We start from the raw sequence: 23,971 nt of genomic DNA, 5'->3' as shown, positions 1-23,971 counted from the left end.
TTTTTATCTATGTAACCGTAGCGATAAGGTTATGAAAGGATCGAATTCAGAATCTCGGCAAGGAGAAAACCTCCATCCCGGTCACCTTTTGATTGATATTGTAATACCATTGGCAACATATAAAACCCTCCTTAGCTTAAACATGTATAAACTACTCAAATTAAATGCATTTAGCTGAATAATAATCAAGCGCCATAGTTTTAGCACTCAAAATAGATAATGTTTAGAGTATGCTAATTCGTTTCAATTTTATATATAAAAGCAATATCGTTTTCCAATGTATTGTATTTTCATGTCGCAGTTGATTTGATAATTGAGGACAACTCTCATGATGTCGATTTTTTGGCTGATCAAGTGCAAACTTGTTGGTGAAGGTTATAGGCAATACAAATGTCTGACGATCGCCATCGTCATCTTATCAAGATCGTCTACAATGTTTCCCTAATGCAAGAAACAATTGCATAAATATTATGGTTTCGACGATAAAGCAGAAGTTGTTTAATCTTATGAAACGAGGGGTCATATTATCCTTCAACTGTTTTCGAGGCTTTAAATATCAAACGTTATATTCTTCGTTATTTAAGTGTCGTTGTTGCGTTGATTTTAAGTTTGAATGATGGTTTCGATTACATATAGATATCCGATTTTTTTCATTTATTGTTAATTACGGCCCATACACACTGTAAAGGTCATTAGGGCTACAAAGCATATTATGTTCAAAATGTAAAAAATATATTGGTACACTCACACATCAATATGAAAATTTGACTAAGATTATTCATATCTTTTGGTATAACCAAACTGTTTTTAGATGTTCGTGTACATGTTTACAGTGTTGAAAAGAAGTCTTAGAAATGTTATGCTGTTATAGAAACTTTCTGATGTAGGTTGTGATAGAATCAATACAATCGAATTACAAGTGTTTAACTGTAAATGGTACATTGCATGCACTGCGGCTTGCTATAACGCTTCAATAAATAGGAATATGTTATATATGTATGGTCTATCCGAAGACAGCCTCGTCTCAGCGACTGTCTCTGTGGCAAGAAGACTATTCACCGATAATTTCTTTGATTGAGTGTAATTTGTTATCTACATATTGACCCAATTCATTTTGTCATTGTGATAATAAACAAATGTTACAAATAGTTTATAAATCGATAAAATAAAGTTTAAAGTCAGTTGGTGGAAGTGAAAATGCCGCCATTGCGGCGTGATCTGCTTTTTCATTACCAGGTATTCCCCGTTTGTCCAGGAACCCAGCGAAATATATCATGACAACTTGAAGAAAGGTTATAAAATAAAATGGATATTTTTTTCTAAAAAATATATATTGTCTAGAATTTAGGTTTAACATACTTATTGGCACGACACTGACGATCTTTGATCAATCTAACTACTTGGTGACGTCATATTGAACGTTTTTAGCTCACTCTTCCTGGTAAGGATATCCCAAACATAATGAAGACCAAGTACGTAAATCCATTATCCATACCAGTAATCAGTCATGCTTAAACTTATGGGATTGTTGCATGTGCACGAATCATTTTATTGGACTAAAAGAACACAAATACAACAATACATGTTATTTCTTCATAAGGAGGAGTTAATTTTGGATTTGTTGTAACTAAGTCAATTTGAGTTTCAGAATTAAAAATCGTGTATTCATGTATCAATGATGTTAAACAGACCACAGTATGGTTGTCACGAAAGCGCGGAATAATAAATTACAGCAGTTCCACGAGAATGCCCATACTGATAATACGTTGTTCAGTCAGTTTATATATTATAACACAGCGAGAGTGGCTACACGCTCCGCATCACTATCGAACGCAAGCGTACAAGGTTAATTTTTAGTTTCTTTTAATTTTTAATGTAAATAGGTCGATATCATTGGGCGTTTGCGTACACAATAGAGTATACCCATCTATATGGTAGGTTGTAAGTTCATAATAGGCTGCAAAAGGATAGCTGCTCCCGGAATATCAGCCTAAATCACCTCACATTTACCTTACGGGATAATGTTTCGTCATTGTTGGCATTGGTGTTGAATCCAAGGATTTTAGAGACAGCCATCGTATCTAACCGGCGAAACCCCATGTAATGGCAAATATATCGTGACAGGGCTGATATTCGTAGATTGGTTATTAGTGTTGCTGGAAATTTAGCGCATTTTACTGCATATAACGATATACCACCATGACGCAGGACGAGACGCCCAGCATGAATATGACGGAGAACGTTGATGACGCCGTTTTCAAGTACCTCAGCGCTAGCGAGATGTCTTCAGATCTAAGGGTGCGTATAGTTGTCATTGAAATCATGGCCTAATAATGCATGTTTAACGTCAGGATGCCTTTGTATTACAAATGATATACATCCGCAGGCTAATATAGTTCCTATTTTAACAGCAATTATTGACAAGATTTAATTGATGGTTCCCGTGTTTACTGCAATCATTTAAAATGAAATATGAATGTTTGGTGTTCTACACTATTTTATATTATAAATATAAACATTTTCCTAACCAGTATATGCAATTTTGTTGGCGTATGATTACGTAGTTCTGTCTCAATCCTGCCTTGAAAAGAAAGTAAAAAAAAATCAGTTTGATCGCCGTGGATATTAACATGCCTTAGACTCATATGTTCACCCTGAGTTCATATGCGTGAACATTTCATATAAGCCTAAAACCAACCGTGTTTACGTAGTCAAATGTTTACAATTCTATAAATATCATTCCAAGGGATAACTATAGCTGTCACGTGACTAATCACGTGATCATCACTAATCCGCCAAAATGGCGGTTATGTCTAATGTAACTAAACCAGCGGCCGTTCGCAGTTTCATATTTTTTTTGTATCTCGCTAGAATACGCAAGACATATCAACAGGAATTGAAGGCAAGTTGTAACAAACAACATTGCCGTTTTTCATGAGGATTTTATTAAATAAGATTATCATTTGTTTATTTGAAAATAATCTAAAGATTATGATCCGTGACTGATGTACTGGCTCCTTGTTTGTCAAAAATGTAGGCCTATATATATGTCTCGTCGGACAGCGTGACCAAAAGCGCGACCACAGTTTTCTATCGGAGGTAAACTATTTGCATTTTCGATGTTACTAGAGGTCATAAAACAGATGTTTGCTAGGCCTAATTAACATCGTATAGTATAAATAGAAAAAAAAAAAACGTATGCTGTGTACATCTTGGATTTTATCTCTGGTTGTACATGTAACTGTTAATAGACCGATTTGTCCCTCAGTTGATTTTTTTAATAAGATGACAAGCAGCTTTACTGATTCAGAATTTTATCAATGATCTTCCACAAACATTAAAGAAATAGGTCAGGGAAAGAACTATACTCAGCTATTGTATAGGGAAAGTTGTCAGCAGATAAATATGTTATACATGTTTTCTTGAATATATATATAATAGGAATAACCAGATGAAGACATTTCATCTGATACAAATAGAGCTGCCTGACTATAAAATCCAATTTTGAATTTATTATTTATTAACTCAGAACCTGACGTTTCTCAGGGCCTTTGGCCCTTTGATTTTGTTTTGGTTTCAAATATGATTGTTTTATTCAACATATATAAATGCACAAAAACTTGACCATGTGTGAGAACGGATATCGTGTTCCGCCAGTACAATGATCATCAATAGAAAAAAGTTAAAACATGTCCTAGAAAAGTAAGGCCGTGACCTGTGATTATATTGTCAACTCATCAAGAACGGTTGGTTATCAAGTACTCAAGCACGCACGTAATAAATATATAATTATATACAAATGAAAATGTATATGTCACTACTTTGTAGTTTTTATGAGGTCATATTCTATTACACACCACATGTATTGATATAAAGCAATGATACTGTCCTTCACATTGTCATGGTACGATCCTTAGTGCCGATTGATGTTATCGTACGGGCCTTTTCATTAAGTCAGATAACGGAAACAAATTACACGTATTAGCTTATACAGCGTTAATCGGGAGCTGTCGGTGGAAAAATGTACCTTTTGTAAACGAATAATAGCTCGGGAGTAGAACGAATGCCATCATGGTGTTAATACAAAGGACCTACCTTTCAAGACAAAGATAGTTCGTTCCAAATTACTTGCGGTAGGGATGGATTCTTGTCTCATTTTCATTACATTTATAATGCGTTTAACATATAAACTGTATTCATGCAAATAATTAAACTCTTTTTACTTATATTTATAAACCTATGATTTTTTCCCCAATTCATAGACTTATTACTATTACAGCTCAAATGTGGACTAGAAAGCCAATATCACGGCTTTCAATTTTATAATGAGCATGTGTCATATTCAGCGCATACCTAACTAGATTCGTGATAAAATTGTACAAAATTGATATAAAAAAAGTAATACGATACATTTTTCAAATTCCACCATGTCTGTTTGTTTACTTCCGGCAACGAAATCATCTATCCTTAAACTGGAAAGTTTTTTTCTGTTGGCAAAATATTATTAATCTGCCTTTTGCCACATTTTTCGGTCAAGGACTTATTTTGTAGTTTGCTTATTGCCAGTTTATTGAATGCTATAATGAAAGAGTGACCAATGTGGACTGTGTAATATGTATCCCAGTAACAGTATACAATTACTGACTTGGGCAATAGTCTAGATCTTAGGTACTAACACAATTGCTGTTGCCCTCAGCCCCAGTCAGTAAGTGTTTGTTACTGTAGCTGAGACTCACCACACCCAGCTGGAATGTTGAAAATACAATATTTTTTCTCCATAGCGCAGCATAAAATTTCTCAAGAAAGTCATCGTTATTGTAAGATCATCCAATGTTGTAGACATATTGGAATTGGCTGAATAGTCTTCCAGGATCCTAACAGCAACCATGATAACATCGACAGTGTTTTCGCTGTCTCTGTCATTAAATATTTGTGTCAGCTGTTCTTCTTCGTAAGAAGCGAATCGGGTTGAACCTTCTATGTGTGTTTACACCAGAATCGGGAACCGGCTGACAGACGTCAACATTACGTGCAAGGTCCCGGAGACGCTTGAAACATCAGCAAATCAAATTGCAAGTTTAACCCGGATCGCGGGAAATTCGAAATGCTACACTGGCAATCCAAGAGAGCGGACAGTAGAAATTAAAAGACCGGGCCGGGCAAGGTGTTTTCTGTTTTCAACATATAATAGCAAAATATTTGCTTTTTTTCTATAAAAGATTGTATAGGGAATTTTACTCACTTTTAAAACAATGGATGATATCGACCTGAAGTCGAAGAATATGGACGCAGGTTTGTAACCAGACTTTACTAGTGTAAGGATAATGAATTCCACAATTTACGACAGCAGGTTGTTCGTTTTATGAAAGTTAGCGAAAATGCACAGACTTGAGAGGAAACAGTAATTACACTTAGTTCCTTAGTTTACGAGCACGAGGCTTACCAAAGCTTGTCGGCTTAAGATCATTCCCCCGGTCTCACTCCCAAGAGAAGACGATGAATGATTGTCTTTCACTGATCCTAATGCAAGAATTGTCGCGAAGTGATTTTATTGTCAACGTGACGTCATTGTTTTGTTACCGTGGAGACTGTCTCAACCCCTAGGATGATTTATGAAAATCTCACACCGGTATAATTGTCGATATCACTGTCCAGGTTCGGAGAAAGAGTTACCTCATAACTAGCAGCAATGATATCGTCATATATGTTAGAATATCTAGCCTCGACATATTTCTCATACCAGTGATTTCTCATCAAAAGAGAAAACGGTAACATAGATTTTAAGCTATGATACCATATAATACTACATGTACATATTGTTCGATCCATTAACCGACATTAGCTTTAAATGTAATGTCATTCACATCTGATATTTCATATTGATAGACTGTTCTTACTGCTGACAAAAAGCTAATTAACATTGCTTCATTTATTTTTATTCGTCAAATTAATTGGCCTGTGAGTTAAGCTTTTTTTACGTCAACTTAGAGGAGACATTGTGTTTTAAACAAAATGTCAAATGCTCAGATGACTATACTTGTCAACAAAAGTATAACTTGTTTTAAAAAATTCTGAAGTATTAGATAAAATATTATATATGATATCAAATGATATCTTACAATATTAATAGACATTTGCGGCTATAGTTTCATCCAAAATCATTGAAATGTTTCATTTCGTAATAATGTATTTTCGTGTTTACGTTTAAGATGTAGCAACCTTTAATGATTTTGTATTCCCCCGTACATACTTGAAATATATCTATTCTCACTAGAAGCTGTATTCATAACGGTTCCGAAAGTTGATGGAGGTAATTATCTATTACAATAATGTACATACAATATTTCTGATTTTTTTCTCAATATGGTGTCCTTGTTTTTTTATGATAACGCTCATTTGAATACGCATTCTTTCGAACTTTCAACATTTTAATATGCATCACTATATTACCATAGTAATATTTCTAAATAACTTTTACACTGTTTAATTGCAACCCATATTTCATAAATAAGTAATAACGTTTTCATACTTTCCAGGAAATAATTATATAACACACAATTAGCAGCTTTTCCTCGATTAATGATTCTTTGACAGGGGGATTGTATATTCAATTAAGTGAACTGCGACTCGATTTGTCATCGCCTTTGGTACACATCCAGCTTTTTGTTGTTTTTTCCAGTGAACATGAATTCAGATTATAGTCTGACAAAAATATTGATGTCTTCTTCTGTTATAAGATAAACATGATACCAAGTCTTGAACATTTTTTCATTGCGTGGCCCCTTTATATCAATAATATATATTGCATATTATATAAACTTCTATGGCACCAAGCATACAAAATAGCCAAGGAATATAAAATAAACTAGGCGCTTTTGGATACGCGTGCATTTCAAAAATGCAAGGCACTTTCCGTATCTGTAATTATGTGGCTCTCTGGTGTGGTAAAGTCGCCTGAATGTCGCGACTGGTACAGGATCGTTAATGCTAAATTTATGCAATAAGCAAACAACAAACTCTCAATTAATACACTATAAACGTATCACCTCTAGTCTTATAAGATTTCAGGTGTTGTTATTGTTAAATATTGGGCAGGGGATTAAGTTTCTATTTTTTTTTTTTATTTCTGCTGTATGCTATTTTGATTAAAACACTTCTTTATCATTATAAATAACAAAAACCTTAAATGGCAGCCAAACCCAAAATAGCTTCACCCTGTCAGTATCTTGTAGACTACACAGATCACTAGATCAAAGATATTACAGTCTGAATTTAGTGCAAAATGAAGCAAGTAAATTGTTACACAGTTATTATAAAATAACATTGCCTGGGTTGCTAGTAAAATGTTATTTCCAAGGATGAAACGTACTGACAGTTTAGGCAATACAATGTAGTCGAGGTCAGGAGGTAAAACCACAAGCAGACTTGTATTTTTAACAAAGAACATTCTAGATATGTTCATAAGTCCAAGTGAAAAAAGGGGAAAAAAATAGGTCCTAATAATACGTTGCCTTTATCCTTGTATATGTGTGAGTGCGCCTATTCATCATTTGGGTAGTCGGGTAGTTGTAACATATACTTGTCCTCACATATATGACATTTGTTGGATTCCATGACGGACATAAAGCGGTACTGATTCCACGATTCAACCAGATTATATTTCACTCAGCCGCCCTTTTGTGAAACAAGAGGTCACATTATTACAGTGATTCATATAGTCTTTAACATTATCTTTGTGCATACAGTAAATATACTGAAATTGCACACAATCACTTCGATCAGAATTGACGAAAACGCATATTACAATGTAACAACATACATGCTTTCGTATACCCAGGGCAATACTTATAATGAGCATTGATGAGTAATATTATATATAATAATACACATTGTTCGTGGATTCACCTGTCCGACAGCGTGCGCTTTCTCTGGATACTCCGGTTTCCTCACACAGTAAGACAGAGCCAACAGGAGTGATCAATATATTTTGGTTACAATTGCTTTTGAGTAAACGTTTGATGTGGAAGTTTAATATTTATTAATCGTCATAACTTGAGTGAGCCACTTTTAACAGTTTGTTTCATTATTATGCAGTAGAGATATATATAAGATAAATATAAGATATATATGATTCACGTTTGTAGCCACGTGCGAACGATACGACCTATTACTTCGATGCTATTATAAATTATTTACCATATAAATCATAAACAAATATATCAGGTGTCGTTTTATTGAAAGCAAAACGGTGAAGTTATTGATCGTAGTACGTAGTTGATTAACTGTTGATGGTTATATGCGGCGCATATATTAATCGCAATGCATTGAAATTGGCAATTATAATCTCTCCCAACTACTTGAAAAAACATTTTCCATCGCAAATCTAGTACGTTGATAGTGTGCAACGTTCTAATGTATAATGATATCTAATATTCACACATTTTAGGTATTGTCAGTAAATGTTAAAAACACTGAAGTGTTAAAATAAATGAAACGACAATCACATTGTAACATCGATTTTAAGCAATTATCATAGTTGTGTGGGAATCTATTGACCACCTCATCACGAGTACGAAATGGTTATTTGTCCGGATGACTTTTCCCATGGTCCGTACGGCTTTCCCCATTGTCAGGGCGGCTTTCCCTATTGTCAGGGCGGCTTTTCTCATTTTCCGGACGGCTTTCCCAATTGTCCGGACGGCTTTCCCCATTGTCTGGACGGCTCTCCTTATTGTCCGGACGGCTTTCCCCATTGTCAGGGCGGCTTTTCTCATTGTCCGGACGACTTTCCCCATTGTCCGGACGGCTTTCCCCATTGTCCGGACGGGTCTCCCTTTGATTGTCCTATTAACTTATATGAGACTATATAACTGTTTTATTTCCGACATCCTAAAACAAAATGGCAAGTTACATCAGCCTTCCTTAAACTTGAAAAATGTCATCAGAAAGGCATTACAATTAACTTTCCTAAAATTATGTTATGATTACCTATGGAAAACCGTAAATTAAAGTTTTTCCTTAAATAAAATTGATGGAATTGGGCCAGTCTCAAGGTAGATCATTATGCCATACATGTGATCCTAACATATAGCATCTTTATAATGTTTTAGCAATACAACTTCTGACGTATCGAAACCAACGCGCGATGTTGTCCGGACCATGTAACAGATAACGTATCTCTTTGATATGACATGTATTTTCTTAATTGCTCTCCAGAAAAGTAGCGTTGATTGTAGCTTTAATATTTGGCATGTTTGAAAGTGATAAGCAATTATTCTTATTGCCGACAAAGAAGAACAATTTGATCACGAGTACTTTTGTCTATATCAACATTGTGATTCAAAAGCCAAATACTGGTTAGTGTTCACTTACAGTATACATTGGCATGTATAATTCGATCATTAGTTTTAGAGGGACAGTCATTCTGTTCATCTCGATATCAACAAGTTGATACAAGCAATAATCCTCCAGATAATTAGATACTGATTAGATCTATTTGTACTAGATCCTGGACAGGTTTTTCATGCTGCCGTTCCTGCCGGTTGCTTCCACATCTTTTCGACCTTAAAGCGCATGCGTATCATTATAGCACATATATGTAAATACAAAAACTAAGCAGGATATACTTTTTATTTTTGCGGCTAGTATTTCTCTTGAGAATTAAATAATTGAACCAGTGCTTAATGGCTACACACTAAAGTAAACACAAATAATTTGTCGTTAGGCATCGGGTATCCGAATTGGATTGAATAGTTATTCATTACTTATTGTTGACCTGTCAATTGCGTCTACACAATGGTGAAATGATAAAGTATCATCGTATTAGAACTTCGGATCACACATGCACATTTAATGGTTTAACCAGTATAACACCGCACTTATTCTCAGTACAGTCCAGTAATTACTGTAATACATGTCAGAATGAGCGAGTATCTGAGTACTGTAACCAGTTTACGGAGTTCTGGATTATAAACGATAATTAAAACATCGCTGAATGAATAGAAATTATCATTATAATGATGTAGCCATCATTTGATCTCATAAACGATAGAACGGTGTGAAGATGACCAAAAATAAAGTTTTGCATGGAGACTCTTGAAAAAGAACAAGGATGATAGGACCAAATGTTTCGGCTTAATAGGTGTGTTTTGGTTATATTGCATTCACAGATATATACATTGTATTTCCTATCTTAATTCAGTAACTCCAAAAAAATCTTTGAATGTCAATTTACAATTTAAGTTTGTTTACATTTGGTAGCAATACCGCTTCTGATTTATCGAAACCAACACATGATATTTACATAAAATGTATATCCTTGATATGATAATTAGATCCTGTACATGTGCACTAGATTTGTGATGTTGTTCCAGCTGGTTGCTGCCACTAGCACATAGGTGCCAGACCCCCAGCTAAGAAGGATATATTTTTTTTATGTTTTGTGATAAGCATTTCTCTTGAGAATAAAACAAGTGAACCAAGTGCTTAATGGCTACACAGTGAAATAAACAATGATCGCTTATAACTAATTCGTCGTTAGGCATGGGGTATCTGAATTTGATCTTATCACAATTCATTACTTTTGATTAACTATCAACTACCGAAATTATTACAGAATAATCTCTTAAAAACATTGTAAATAAAAAATATTGAATAAACGAGTAATAATTATGGTGTCTTACCAATTACAAAACAACAAAATGTTTTTGTATGAGGACATTCAAAACACAACAGTTGACGATTAGTTACTGAGAACATCTAATCTGAATAATTATCACAAAATTGTCACCAAAAATCGGTAATACGGGGGGAAGATATGAACATACGAGGGCTGGTTGATATGTTGTGAGCCTCATATTGAAGGATTTAATTTTTGCAACATAATCCCTTCAGTATTAATACACGTTTGCCAGCGGTGTTTAAAGGCTTCAATGTCACTTTTATAGAACTCATTTTCTTGGCTATTCAGAAAGTCACCAACTGCATGTATGACGTTATCATCGGACTGAAAGTGGGTGCCGAAAATAGCTGTATTCTATTTTGAAATAGACGAAAGCCTGAAAGAGCGATATCAGGTGAATAAGGCTGATGCTCAATCAATTTAAAGCCACAATCGTAAATGGCAGTCATTGCAACGACAGACTTGTGAAGAGGAGCATTGTCCTGATGGAATAACATACCTTTAGTGAACTTTCCGCGGTGGTTAAGTTTAATAATTTCCCGTAACTTCCTCAGGAGTGAAGCATAGTATGTGCCATTGATTATTTGACTCTTCTGGAGATAATCTATCAGCAGAATACAATCTGCATCCCAGAAAACCGGGGTCATAACCTCTCCAGATGATGGAACGGTTTTTGCCTTCTTTGGCGGGGAAAGCCAGGGTGCCTCCATTGTTTCGATTGTTGCTTTATCTCTGGGTTAAAACTATGGACCCATGTTTCAACCATAGTGACAAATCTTTGAAGAAAGCTGGCAGGGTCTTCCTCAAAAAGGTTAAAATTAACACGCGTTAAAGTGCGCCTGGTGTGCTTTTGATCAACTGTCAGAAGTCTTGGTACCCATCAGATTGAAAACATTCTCACCCTCGGACATAATGGAATGTACTATTTCTTGCGAAATGCCAACTCTACTGACTATATATCTTTCTGTGACTCGTCTGTCAGTCTTTACAATATCATGAACTTTATTGGCAATTTCTGGGGTTGCAACATTGACAGGCCTTCCTGGACGGGGGTCATCTTAAAGGCTATGTCGGCCGGGCTTAAATTCCGCCACCTACCTTTTCACTGTGGTATGTGAAGGGGCATCTTTCCCTAGTGTTGCTACCATATCATAAAGGATATCCTTAGGTGTTAAACCATTTTATGCAAATATTGGATCACTGCCCTTTCACAAATTTTGCCCATTTTGCAAAAGTTGCTTCTCTTGTTTACTTTAGAGTGCTACCTCGTCAATATGAACTAACCAAATGCGACCAATCCTTGGGTACACGGCCCTATATAATCAGAGAAAAGTAGGACTTAAAAAGAATCTCCTTGAGTGCTTCATTCAATACGAGGCCCACAACATATGAATTATACCTCGTAAAATATAGATTTGCATGCAGAACCTTGTCAAAGTACAAGGACAATAAGACCAGGGCCCATATTCATAAAAAATCTTAAGTTAAATACTTATGTTTGACTTAAGTTATACTTAACTATAAATATTTTACTTAGTTAAATAAAACTTAAGTTAGAACTTAAGTACTATTCATAAACGACTTAAGTATTTACTTAGTGCATACTTAGCTAAGTATGACTATTTAAGTATTTCATGTAGTTGCTATGTTGTTGTTAAGTAGCTGCGTGATGTCTTTCGTAAAACGTGAAATTTGGCACCGGCGTTCCTGGCATTCCAAGACGATCAGAATCCGGAAATGGCAACAGCAAAAAAGACGAGATGGCCAAACTTGACAAAGGACGAATGTCTGGCGATGGTGAGGCTAGTACATGTTTACAAGTGAAAGAAAACATGTCATACGTGGACGATTTAAGGACGGAATGTCGGCATCGGCAAATAGGCAAGCGTGGGTTCAGGTTGCCGGCAGATTGAACAGTTCAGATGCATTAATCAGGAGAGAGCCGGAAGAATGCACGCAAATTAGACTAACCTCGTCGTTCAGGCCAAAAATGCATAGGCCTATAGCGTGTTCATCGTAGAGTCAAAGAGAACAAGTACGTTTTAGTTGATTTCCACTAAACCAAACATCAGTTGAAATGTACATATCAAACCCCTAGTTACATTGTACGATCTGTAAAATCCCGCTCCGCAAACATGCTAGAACTGTCACAACAATCAACTGTTATTTAAAACTTTCGTTTCGTTATCAAAGCAGGGGAGTTAGGGCCGGAATGCACATGAACGGGTTCAAGTTAAAGTACAAGTAACCTCAATGTTTTTTTTTAATATACAGGTAAGAACTCTATAGATATACATTTTTTTAATTAATGAATAAAAGATACAATAAAACAGTATTTCTGGTTTGTGAAAGTCAGCAAGAGAAACAAAAATGAAGTTTTATCTAAATAGAATTTGATTGGTATGTGGGTATGTTCCTTATAAACTACAATTGCTCCGTGTCGTTGTAGTATTGACTTCGTAATGGGCCTTAACGACAGTGAGATTGACTCCTCCATCTTCGATTCAAACCTTTACATCTTGTTTTAAATGATTGAATGCAACAAAATCTGAAGTTAATGATTTTTTTCTTAAAAACAAGTTGATTTCTGTCGATTTCGTGAAGTCATCTTTCTTCTGAGTTGTTAAGTATTTACTTAAGTATTTTTAAAGGAAGTTAAACATCCTCATGACGTTACTTAACTTTAAGTAAAAACTTAAGTAATACTTAAGCTTAAGTAGTTTTATGAATACCACTTAAGATAAAACCTTGAATTAAGTAAATACTTAAGTTTATTTTAGTACTTAAGTACAAATGTCCTACTTAAGTATTTACTTAAGTGAAATACTTCACTTAAGTTTTTTTTATGAATATGGGCCCAGGTCTTATAGCTGAAAAGGCGAGTTTTACTTTATCGACAACACCCACCATACAAATCTATTTCAAATCGTGGTTAAATCACGGTCTGAACATAGGGTTGTGACAATGAAACCACAAAACATACATTCTGTATCAAGAAGCATCGAAAAAAGTCTGACTTGCTGTCTCGCAAAGAAATATAATATTTTCATGGTTATGATATCGACCATAAAAACTGTCCCATGACCAACTTCATCAATCGATCACAACCTTGTGTTGTTAAAATCTGAGTCAGTGTCGACATCTGTCATTAGAATCGTAAAAATGGGAACAAGACCTTGACTATCGAACCAACTGCGACATTTTAACACCGTAGTTAAGAGTATCAGGGGAGAAATTGCTATCATCTCGCTTATCATACTGTGCAATTGTAAGCTGATCCTGCTGGTTATGTTGTAAGGCTTGTTTCATGGGGTTTTAACAACCTCGCTCAATATCATATGCGGACGGGTGGCAAGGGGACACCCAGGGATACGTTGTAAATAAGACCCAGATACGCGGATGATGTTGAAGAGTATGTAGTGTCCTTGATAACCTATCGACATGGTCAATAAAGTTATTTAGAGCTAACGCATTGTCAACATACCTTTATATGAAATTGATGGACTTTGCAAGGTCTCTGTTACCTGTTATGATATGCACTTCAATATAATCAGCCTCAAATGAAAACAAATCGGCCAACAGATGGACACAGTTTTCCCCATGGGTATATTAATAGTCTGTTGGCAGATATGGTCACCATACTCAACAAAGATGTCATCGCGTTCTCTTCCTCGATGTATTTTCTATGGGCAATAGTCGTACGGTTCACAACCATGTATTTATACTGCCGTTCATATTTCTAGGAAGCGTTCTCAATCACAAGAGAATGAAGGCGTGTCTTAAGTTTGGAATGGCAGAGTAATGAGTAGAAAAATCAAATGTTTTGCTAGAAGAATCGTTTTAATGAGCGGATATTCAGGTATTTAGAGCCTTTTAAAATACACGTTGATAAAAATGCTCGTTTGGTGTGATGGAACTTTTGGCATTTGTAAGAAACTGCAATATATCGTAAAAGTACAATCTAATGAAACTACAAAAATGCAACCGTTAACATCAAAACGTGTCATGATCACTATAGTAATAACCACGTTTGCATGTTTAAACTGCAGAACGCAGTCATGAACTTGTTCATGGAGTTGTTCGAGAAGGAGGCGAACGAGACTGTCGGGATTCTGGGGGAGAGCCGGTTGTTGTTCAAGGCCGAACTCACAGACTATCACCTGGAACAGGAGACGCTCAAACTCGAGGCGCGCATGCATGGTACGTGTGTCAAGTGTCATCACGCAATCAATTGTTAATTAGTTTTACATAATTATTTTAGTGTTCTTTTATCAGACTCAGAATTATACCACGTGACAAAGATAATTATGTGTTTTGTCTTTATTTCTCTTTTGTATCTGTCTTTCTTTGTTGGGCATACATAGTATATGCATGTATAATAAACCTCACTATCAATTAAGTTTTACACAATTAAAAAAATATCTCTACACTGCTTATTGTTTTCTTATATTATAATTTGATAAAAAGATACTTGGAAGTTTGATAGTAATCCTATCATCATTTCTGAAATATTCTTGTCCTGTATCATGTACTTTTAAATTAATCACATATTTTTTCTATATATTATATCGATTTCTTTCATGAATTCCTGTCTTCCTGTCTACTTCAGGATATAATAATCAATTGACAGCACACAAGATCAAGTATATTTCCGAGTAATTTAACAATAGCAATTAATGTAATTACAATCAACAATTCAAGATTATGTTATTATTTAAGGGTTCCTTTTTGAATTTGAATTTGTTATTACAATAAATCTACAGATCAAGATTTCTCCTTTTTTTCTTATATGTTTAGAGGAAAGAAGGCAACAAGAGGAACTAGAGTTGCAGCAAAAATTCCGTCAATCTAAGATGAGATCGGCCTCGAGTATGGAGGAGGAACAGATGGGACCAAAAATTAGAACATTGGCACAGATACGCAATGAGCGATCGCACAGCCGCGCGCAGAGCCGAAACGACCGCAGTTCAAGTTCTGCTAGCTTCCGGAACACTGACAGGCCTCTTAGTTCAATGAGCCGACAGAGTGATAGACCGATGTCTAGAGGTAGACCAGAATCTAAAATTAACCGGCCAATCTCAAGGGCCCACTCTGATAGTCCGCGTCCATTTAGTACGACAGCTTCGGGGGAGCCTGCTATTTCTCAGGATCAATTGAAACAAGTTAGTTTATTCCCGGATATCGTTATACATGTAATGATGAATCCATCGGTAATACTTCAAGAGGCCCATATATAGTATGGTCTGACAGCACAATCTAGATTACTGACACACGTTCTTGGCTATTGTTTAGTTACAGGTTCTATAACCATTAATGTAGTAACATAAAATTTAGCTTTCCTGACAGACTGTTATTAGAGCGAATGTGCTGCTATTACAATTCATTCCATATTCAACATGCATCAGATTCGAAAAATATGCAATTTTGTTTTTGATTTTATTTTGTTTTTGTTTTTGTTTTGTTTTGTATTTTGCATTTCATAAAGGAATCAGATGCCATTCTATCGGGAATGCATGCTGCTGAGAACAAACAAATGCAAGAAAAGAAACGACAGCAGGAGGAGTTACAAAAGCGAAAGGAAGAGAAAATAGCCGCCCGCAATGACCTTCAAAACCAGGCCAAGGTCATTCTGGACCGCGCCGTAGAAGTAGCCCAAGCGTGAGTTTTATTTACCTTCTTATATAATGTACTCTTCAAAAAGAAAATTGTCAGTAAGCTTGACGCAGGAAGAGGGCGTGCCAGTAATTAAATTATGAGGATGGTTTACTCTTTGTTATCGTGCTCTTATACATCATTTAGTTCTAGACCGGACCGCATACCGGGGAGCGTGTGATATCTTTACTGTATTCTTCAGTATATTTGAATCAAGTCTTACAATAAAATGCGTAAGGGCGTAAGAGTTGCACCTGTCGCCTCCATAGAATCATTCGTTAGAGGGGAAGAATTTCGAGATCTTATCGTGTCTCTTCTTTTAAAATATTTCATTACCAGTCTCCTTTGACACTGCCCTATTTTCGACTTTTGGTCGGGCGGTTGCTCCTGCGTTGAAGACTTTGGGTGATATTCCTGGCAAATAGAATCTTTAAATTGCATTACATCTTAAAGTACCGTAACAAGTGACATAACCTGAAGTGCCCTGCTGGGTGTCTTCATCTATATTATTCCAGTGCGGTAGTGCTATAAAGTCGGCATCGGTTTCGCATTATCTCAAGGAAAAGCACGAACATTTCGCAGCCGCATACTGAAAACACAAACAAGCGCTTCGCATTCACGGGGTGGTCATCTATGGCTTTCGTCTCTTGTTTAAACAAGGTTCAATCATCAAAACTATGTTTCAATCTGACTAGGAACATGAAAAAGCAGACATGCTCCAACGATGGCGACTTGTTATATTCCGGCTAGCAGTATTAAGCCTATTATTAATCGATGTTATATTTCAGGAGGTTCGTAGATTATCTTATATAAAAATACTCCGTGTGAATCATATCAAGAATTTTAAATTAATTCTAATTGGATGAAATGTATGTGGCTTGCATGAAATAAATGGAGAAAACGCTTTTTGGTTTTGTAATTTATATAACAATATCATCAATAAGAGTAACAGACTTTTTAACTAAAGATAGGAAGAATTACGCATTATGTTACAGTAGCCACCTATCACAAATCGTCAATAGTAAATAATAGGATTGTTGTCCTTGAGAGAGAGGAGGGCAATCGTAACATGATATACAACAGTATCATGATAGCATATATCCATTGCATATGGCCCTCAATTCATTTTACTTTGATAAGGAATGCTAGCATACTGATACAAGCCATGCACGTACTTATCTGAATATATTTCCCTCGCCAAAATATGTATATTATCGATTTCAAATGTCGTACATTCCTGTATTTTTTTTTTATTAATTATCTAGGTCTCTAATCCACAATAAGTTCGCTTACTATTAAATTGGTATTTTTGTATGCAAGGCTTTAGGTATATATTTTATTTAATTTGTGTATTGATTTTTGTCAGAAATACTTCCAACAAGGAGAAGGTGGATCTGCAGCTCCAGGCTCGGTTAGATGATTTGAAGAGAAGGAAGCTGAAACTCCGTGACGATCATCCAGAAGATGATGACCTTGAAGAGATCAGCGTATAATATCAAACAACATCTGTACAAATTATACATGATTTTCCCGGTAATATATACATCCATTACAAGCACGTGGCCATCAAACGTGCAATCCTTGCTTACATATGCATGCACACATTAACAGATGTACGTGAATAAGGCCGTCGTCGACAAGCTCCTACACCAAGTCACTAATGGACAAATACTTTCATCTTGCAATGGTGGCCTTAAATGTGTAGCCAATTAATTTATTTTGTAATGCTTTCTCCATCAACATTGATAACTGGATCTGAGGTTATATTTATGAGTTAAATCAGTTGATATTATTGATGGAACTATTGTAAACACTTTGTACAGTGCATATATATCAGTTTTCTTGTCACAGTTCGTTATAGGTACAGTCTGTTTTTACTCTCAATATTTGTATTATTATATTTTCTCGACCTACTGAGCCTAAGTACAATTTATTCATGACGTGAAGCAAATGTGCTTACATGTGTACGTATGGTGTAGTGAAAGACAGACATGTTCCTCTTAAGCGGTTTAGACGCCAATTTCAGATCATTGTTAATAAAAATTGGTTTAAGTCATTGATGAAAGACTGTAAATGGTATTTTTCCCCTTTGAAACTGTTATTTTGTTTGTTTTCTTTAAATGATGCTTTCATCGTTTTGTTTAGATGTATTTTAAGATTAAGGCATTATTCATTTGCATGACGAAGGGGATTCATAAAAGCTTATAACTAATTATGTCCCTGAATAAACCGTTGAATGTATGTCTGCATTCCTAAAAACCTTCAGGGCCCAGTTGTTCAAAAGGTGATTAGCGTTATCACTTGACTGGGGAAAATGTCATTTCTCTGTTACGGTGTACTTCAAAACCTGCGTGTGTGTATTTCGTAAAATAGCCAGGTAGGAAGAGACTGGAGAGTGTTATAGTTTATTAAGATTATGTCAATTTAGTTTTAACAGAATTTTTTGTATTAGGAGTTTAAAATTGTTTGATTGTGATTAGGCTTAGTACCTGTTGAACAGCTGGGCCCATTTGAGGCATTTTATTGACACACATTACAATGTAGTTTGATCGACTAATATATTTAGCATGAACAACAAATAACAAAGTTGGAAGAAATATGTTCTATCATAATGTGAAAATTCAGATTGAAGGGGATTTAAGTATAATTGTATACTGTAAGGCAGAACAGATACAATTAGAAATTGTCCGATGTTATGATAGAGTAATTGGAAGATAGAGACCCACTTTGTCGTCTGTGAAAATGTCCGTGTATGTACCCCTTGTATAGGACGAGTTGGATAGAAGGTCGCTCAATGACATCAGCGCTTTATGATGAATGGAACCGTATACCAATGATCAATACCCTGATCAGTTCATTGCACAAAAGAGTCCGTGCAACAACTGCAGCTTATAGAGGCCACTCATGATATTGATGGGCCCAGAACTCTATTCATTTTGAGAGTGGTATCCTCCGATCAACCTGAAATTTGATGAGGGTACTATAAGTGATGGATGATTTTTTATCAGACGACGGAGTGGTTTCCTGTATCGTTCATTTACCACATTATTACATTCTATTGTATCTTTTTTCTCGTAGTAAACAAGGAAATTTCTCATTGCGTTTTTTCCTTTTTCTTTCTGTATATTTATTTGCTGAACATTTACTGTTATTCATTGAAGTAAATAAACTAGAACAAAAACCTATCCGGGTTATTTCAAGTTTTAAATTGACTTTCATATACTATGATTAAATCATATTCCTATGTTAATGTGCTGCACCCATTCATGGAGTCATTGAACAATAAACTAAATCTGCTTAATAAATACAATACAGAATAAACCAGTTCTGGTCTCATTCACATTGATACATTTACAAGATAAAAAGGATATCTAAAGTAACTCGGATTGTTAATACATAATCTACACAGCGAACACTGATCGGCCAAAGACAGCAAGACTAGTAGGCCAGATGTCCCGGCAAATGTGGAAACACATAAGTTGTACAAAAAAGAATGATTGATAAACAATCATTAAAAAGCATGAGGTTTGTTCAAGCTCTGCAAAGACAGGAAATCGAGCAGTGTGTCCCCTTCAATACTCTATTTACAATTAAGACTTGCCACAACAAATAATAGCATTACCATTACTAAATGTACAATGTTTGGTTTTCTCCAATAGAACACAAAGGCCATTTTTGTCTCTGTTCTACAACCTCCGAGCTGTTGCAGCCAATTTTACAATATTGAATGTTTCTAGACGTGTCCGATAGCTATATAGCAAGTTGTGCTTAGTATTGTGACGTCATAGAATAAAAGGATACGTGACGCCATTGTGATCAGTGTGGAATTTGTTAGTATTACCGAGATGTGTATTTTTCCTTCATGAGAAATTCGCGACCATACATTAAAATGTCTATCCGTAAACAAAGGAATATTTCTTCGGAATTTTTTATATTCATTATATAACGTACCTGATTGAAACAAAGACGATACCCATTTTTACCAGACAATTATACTCTTTTTTTTAAGACAACTATACAAATATATATATATATAAATACTTTAATAAAAAATAAGTTATAAAGGTCTAGAAAAATTAGGAGCAACACAAATTCCTGTAATACTAATAACAAAATAAGGCTTAACCATGATTAAATGCTGCTCTATCATTCGTCAAACTCAGTGTGATAGAACGTGGTCATCCTAATTACTTTTAATGACACCGAGTGAAAACGAAATAAATCGAACTGTCGTGAAAATAATGAAAATACGGAGAAGATATTTTCTATATATATATATATACCGATGAAATCAAGGTTATTTATTTATGATATTCTACTGTCGGTTAGAGCTTGTCCCTTGCGTGTCGTTTACTGGAAACTCGTTGTCACAGTTGGAGAGTACACGTAGCTAGGGTATGTGGTACCATATATCTACATGAATATTTGAAGAGCAGTGAAATAAAAACATACGTCTGACTTTGGTTATACCCAGGTGGTGTCTATTATATATATTAATAGGACAGCAGCACATATGTCCTTGACCCAGAAAAGTCTACATTTTGACTCAAGCGAGATAACTCTTATTCGAGCCGTTGTTTAGAACCTGGACTATGAACACAGAAACTCTTTGTATAATGGATACAGGAAGTCTACTGTGTGAAGATCTAGAATCCCGAGCATCGTCAGTCGCAACAATTCACATTTATTGTATCCTACCTAAACAAGGCCCAGGCTATAATTGTGGTAAAGGATAATTTGTTAATTTTAGAAAATACAAATCAGTTTATCAAATCAACACTTAATCAGGAGATGTTAACATTTCATTAAATATCGAACACATAAACAGGACGTTCTTTAAAATCCTTAAAATCCTGTTTATAATTTCACTTTTTAAAAAAAAACAGAATATAAAATTTTCTCACTGGGCTGTTTCTGTATCATTCACTGATATTCCTGAACCAGCACGGTTAGCACAGCTTCATCACCATGATATTACATACATCAAATATGGCGGCATCTACATACTTGTCGTTCAGTAATTTTAAGATGATTCACAATGTTAAGGACCATAATTCAAATCGCTTGGCTTGCAATCTAATTAAAATCAAGATGGTCCCATAAGGGGTCACGTTCTGATGACCTCCGAGATGTGTGTATTTCACTTTCAGGGCGAATTGTCAATTTGTCGATGTCATCGAAGCAAAACATTTCGTCACAGCATGTATCTGAAGCAAACCATTTCGACACAGAATGTATATAGCTGTATGCTTTCTGGGACGAAATGACTTTAAACAAATTGACAGATTATACAAGCTATGCACTCTAGTCATGCTAATTCGGACATAAAATTCACTTCCAAGATTCTGGAAGTAGTCATTTGATTGGCTAATCCAAAAGGTCACCCTGACGTGACCCCTTATGAGATGTTGTCAGATGTTCATGTAACGTAGTGAGAATTAATGACCATCTAGATTGTAATTAGATTGCTTGGCTTGTAATAACGTGACGTATGTTCAGGAATACAGCAACAACAAAACAGACCAGTAATATTTGAAATGACAGCACAATGGTCTAGTATATCAATATATCTTTCTTCTCTATTAAACTTTAAAAATCAACGTTTTACTGCTCATTATTTCAAGTAAGTCTGTATGGATATTCGCTCTTTAGTCATAAGAGCCTTTCTTCATGATCGCCTCCACTCTTGCATTCCTTTTGGCCAATTTGGCTTTCCTTTCTGCTACCTTCCTCTCGCGGGTGTGTCTGGCACGTTCCAGCTTAGCGTCAAAGTACGCTCTGTCAATTGGTGGTAGTCTTCGTGGAGGGCCGTTTGGGAACAGCTCGACATGGCTCCTGTGAGTACGTGGCGTACTGGGGGTATTTCGTTTTGTGTTCAGGAACACCAGAAAGGGACGCAGACATTGAATCGTCTGATCTAGACATACCACTAATCTCAAGTACGAAGGCAACTCCTTCCTCCCCTTTCTTCGGGACTACTCGAGCGCCCTCCTCCTTTAGCTACAATTGTATGTGAGTACGGTTTGTTCAGTTTTACGTGTCGTGTTGGTGGTATTTTTTGTTATATCTACCGTAGGGAAATGAGCACGATACATATTTTACATGAACACTGACGGGTACGGCCTATCGTTAAGAAATTAGCACATTAGATATTATATATGAACACTGACAGCTTATCATAAAGAAATTAACACATTAAATATAATACATGAACATTGACGGGTACGGCCTATATCGTAAAGAAATTGACACATGAAACAGTATACAGGAACATTGACGGGCACGGCCTATCGTAAGGAAATTAACAAATTAAATATTATCCATGAACACTGACGGGTACGGCCCATGTAAGGAAATTAACACATTAAATAATATATACATGAACACTGACGGCCTATCGTAAAGACATTAATACATTAACCAGTATACAGGAATATTGACGGGTACGGCCTATTGTAAAGAAATTAACACATTAAATATTATACATGAACACTGACGGGCACGGCCTATCGTAAAGAAATTAACACATTAATATTATACATGAACACTGATGGGTATGGCCTATCGTAAGGAAATTAACAAATTAAATATTATACATGAACATTGAGGGGCACGGCCTATCGTAAAGAAATTAACACATTAATATTATACATACTCACTGACGGGTACGGCCTATCGTAAAGAAATTAACACATTAATACCATACATGGTCACTGACGGGCACGGCCTATTGTAAGTAAATTACACAGTGATTACCATACACGAACACTGATGGGGATTCATTATCATTAGTAAATATACCTTGTTTTGTTTTCTCCAATAGAACACAAATGACATTAATTGTTTGTTGTGTGTGTTCTATCACCTTCGAGTTATTGCAGCCCATTTTCTTGTCAAAAGTGGAAAGTTGCTGGAAGTGAATGCTAACTTTCCGACAAGTTGTACCTTGTTACGACTCAATCATGACGTCATAGATTGAAAATGATCTGTGAGCACTGACGTCACAATAACTGAAACAGATGTGGCGTGTGTACAGTCTCTAGTCAGAGTTGTCGTTCTTACTTATTAGCCCAGAGTTCTATGTTATCATTCCAGTAGGAACATATGAAAATATAAAGGAAAACCTTTCTATGGAAGTGACTTCCGACTTATTACCCAAATTGCACTGGTATCGACTGTACACTATCATGGTTTAACAGTTCAGTTATTATCAACGTACCGATATCATAGTACAACTGTATGTAGAAACTAGTAGTTCAATGATGGAATAATGACAATACAAAGACACTAGATTTTAGAATTTACCCTTTTTATAAATGTAATTTTACATGTACTTAGGCATTGAACTGCTTTCAGTTGGAAGTTATGAGCTGATAAATGCCAACTGGACAAAGGCAAATTCAACAAAAAAAAGCGTTAGCGCGATTCATTAAATTTGCCTTTGTCCAGTTGTCATTCATCAACCCATAACTTCCAACTGATAGCAGTTCAATGCTTATATTTACATTTGACAACGATTTTTAAAGACTATATCCAGAAGTTTTGCTCCGACGATGAATGAACAAATTATTATCGTCAAAGGCGGAACAGCCTTTTCAACAGCCATCTTTCGTTATAATATTGATGTCATAATAAAGA

The 23,971-nt window shown here is 35.6% G+C and overlaps 1 protein-coding gene across 1 annotated transcript; it reads left to right on the top strand.

Moving 5' to 3' along the window:
• Nucleotides 1-105: 105 nt before the first annotated feature.
• On the top strand, nt 106-19,518 carry LOC117325817 (vicilin-like seed storage protein At2g18540). Its single transcript, XM_033882302.1, has 5 exons — nt 106-2,298; nt 14,731-14,881; nt 15,479-15,843; nt 16,167-16,339; nt 17,700-19,518. The coding sequence occupies exons 1-5, from the start codon at nt 2,200-2,202 to the stop codon at nt 17,824-17,826; spliced, it is 915 nt and encodes a 304-aa protein (XP_033738193.1). The 5' UTR covers nt 106-2,199; the 3' UTR covers nt 17,827-19,518.
• The last annotated feature ends 4,453 nt before the right edge of the window (nt 19,519-23,971 follow it).

The sequence above is a fragment of the Pecten maximus genome, chromosome 4 (assembly GCF_902652985.1).
Source record: "Pecten maximus chromosome 4, xPecMax1.1, whole genome shotgun sequence".
Taxonomy (NCBI): domain Eukaryota; kingdom Metazoa; phylum Mollusca; class Bivalvia; order Pectinida; family Pectinidae; genus Pecten; species Pecten maximus.
This window is presented reverse-complemented; position numbering and strand designations above follow the sequence as displayed.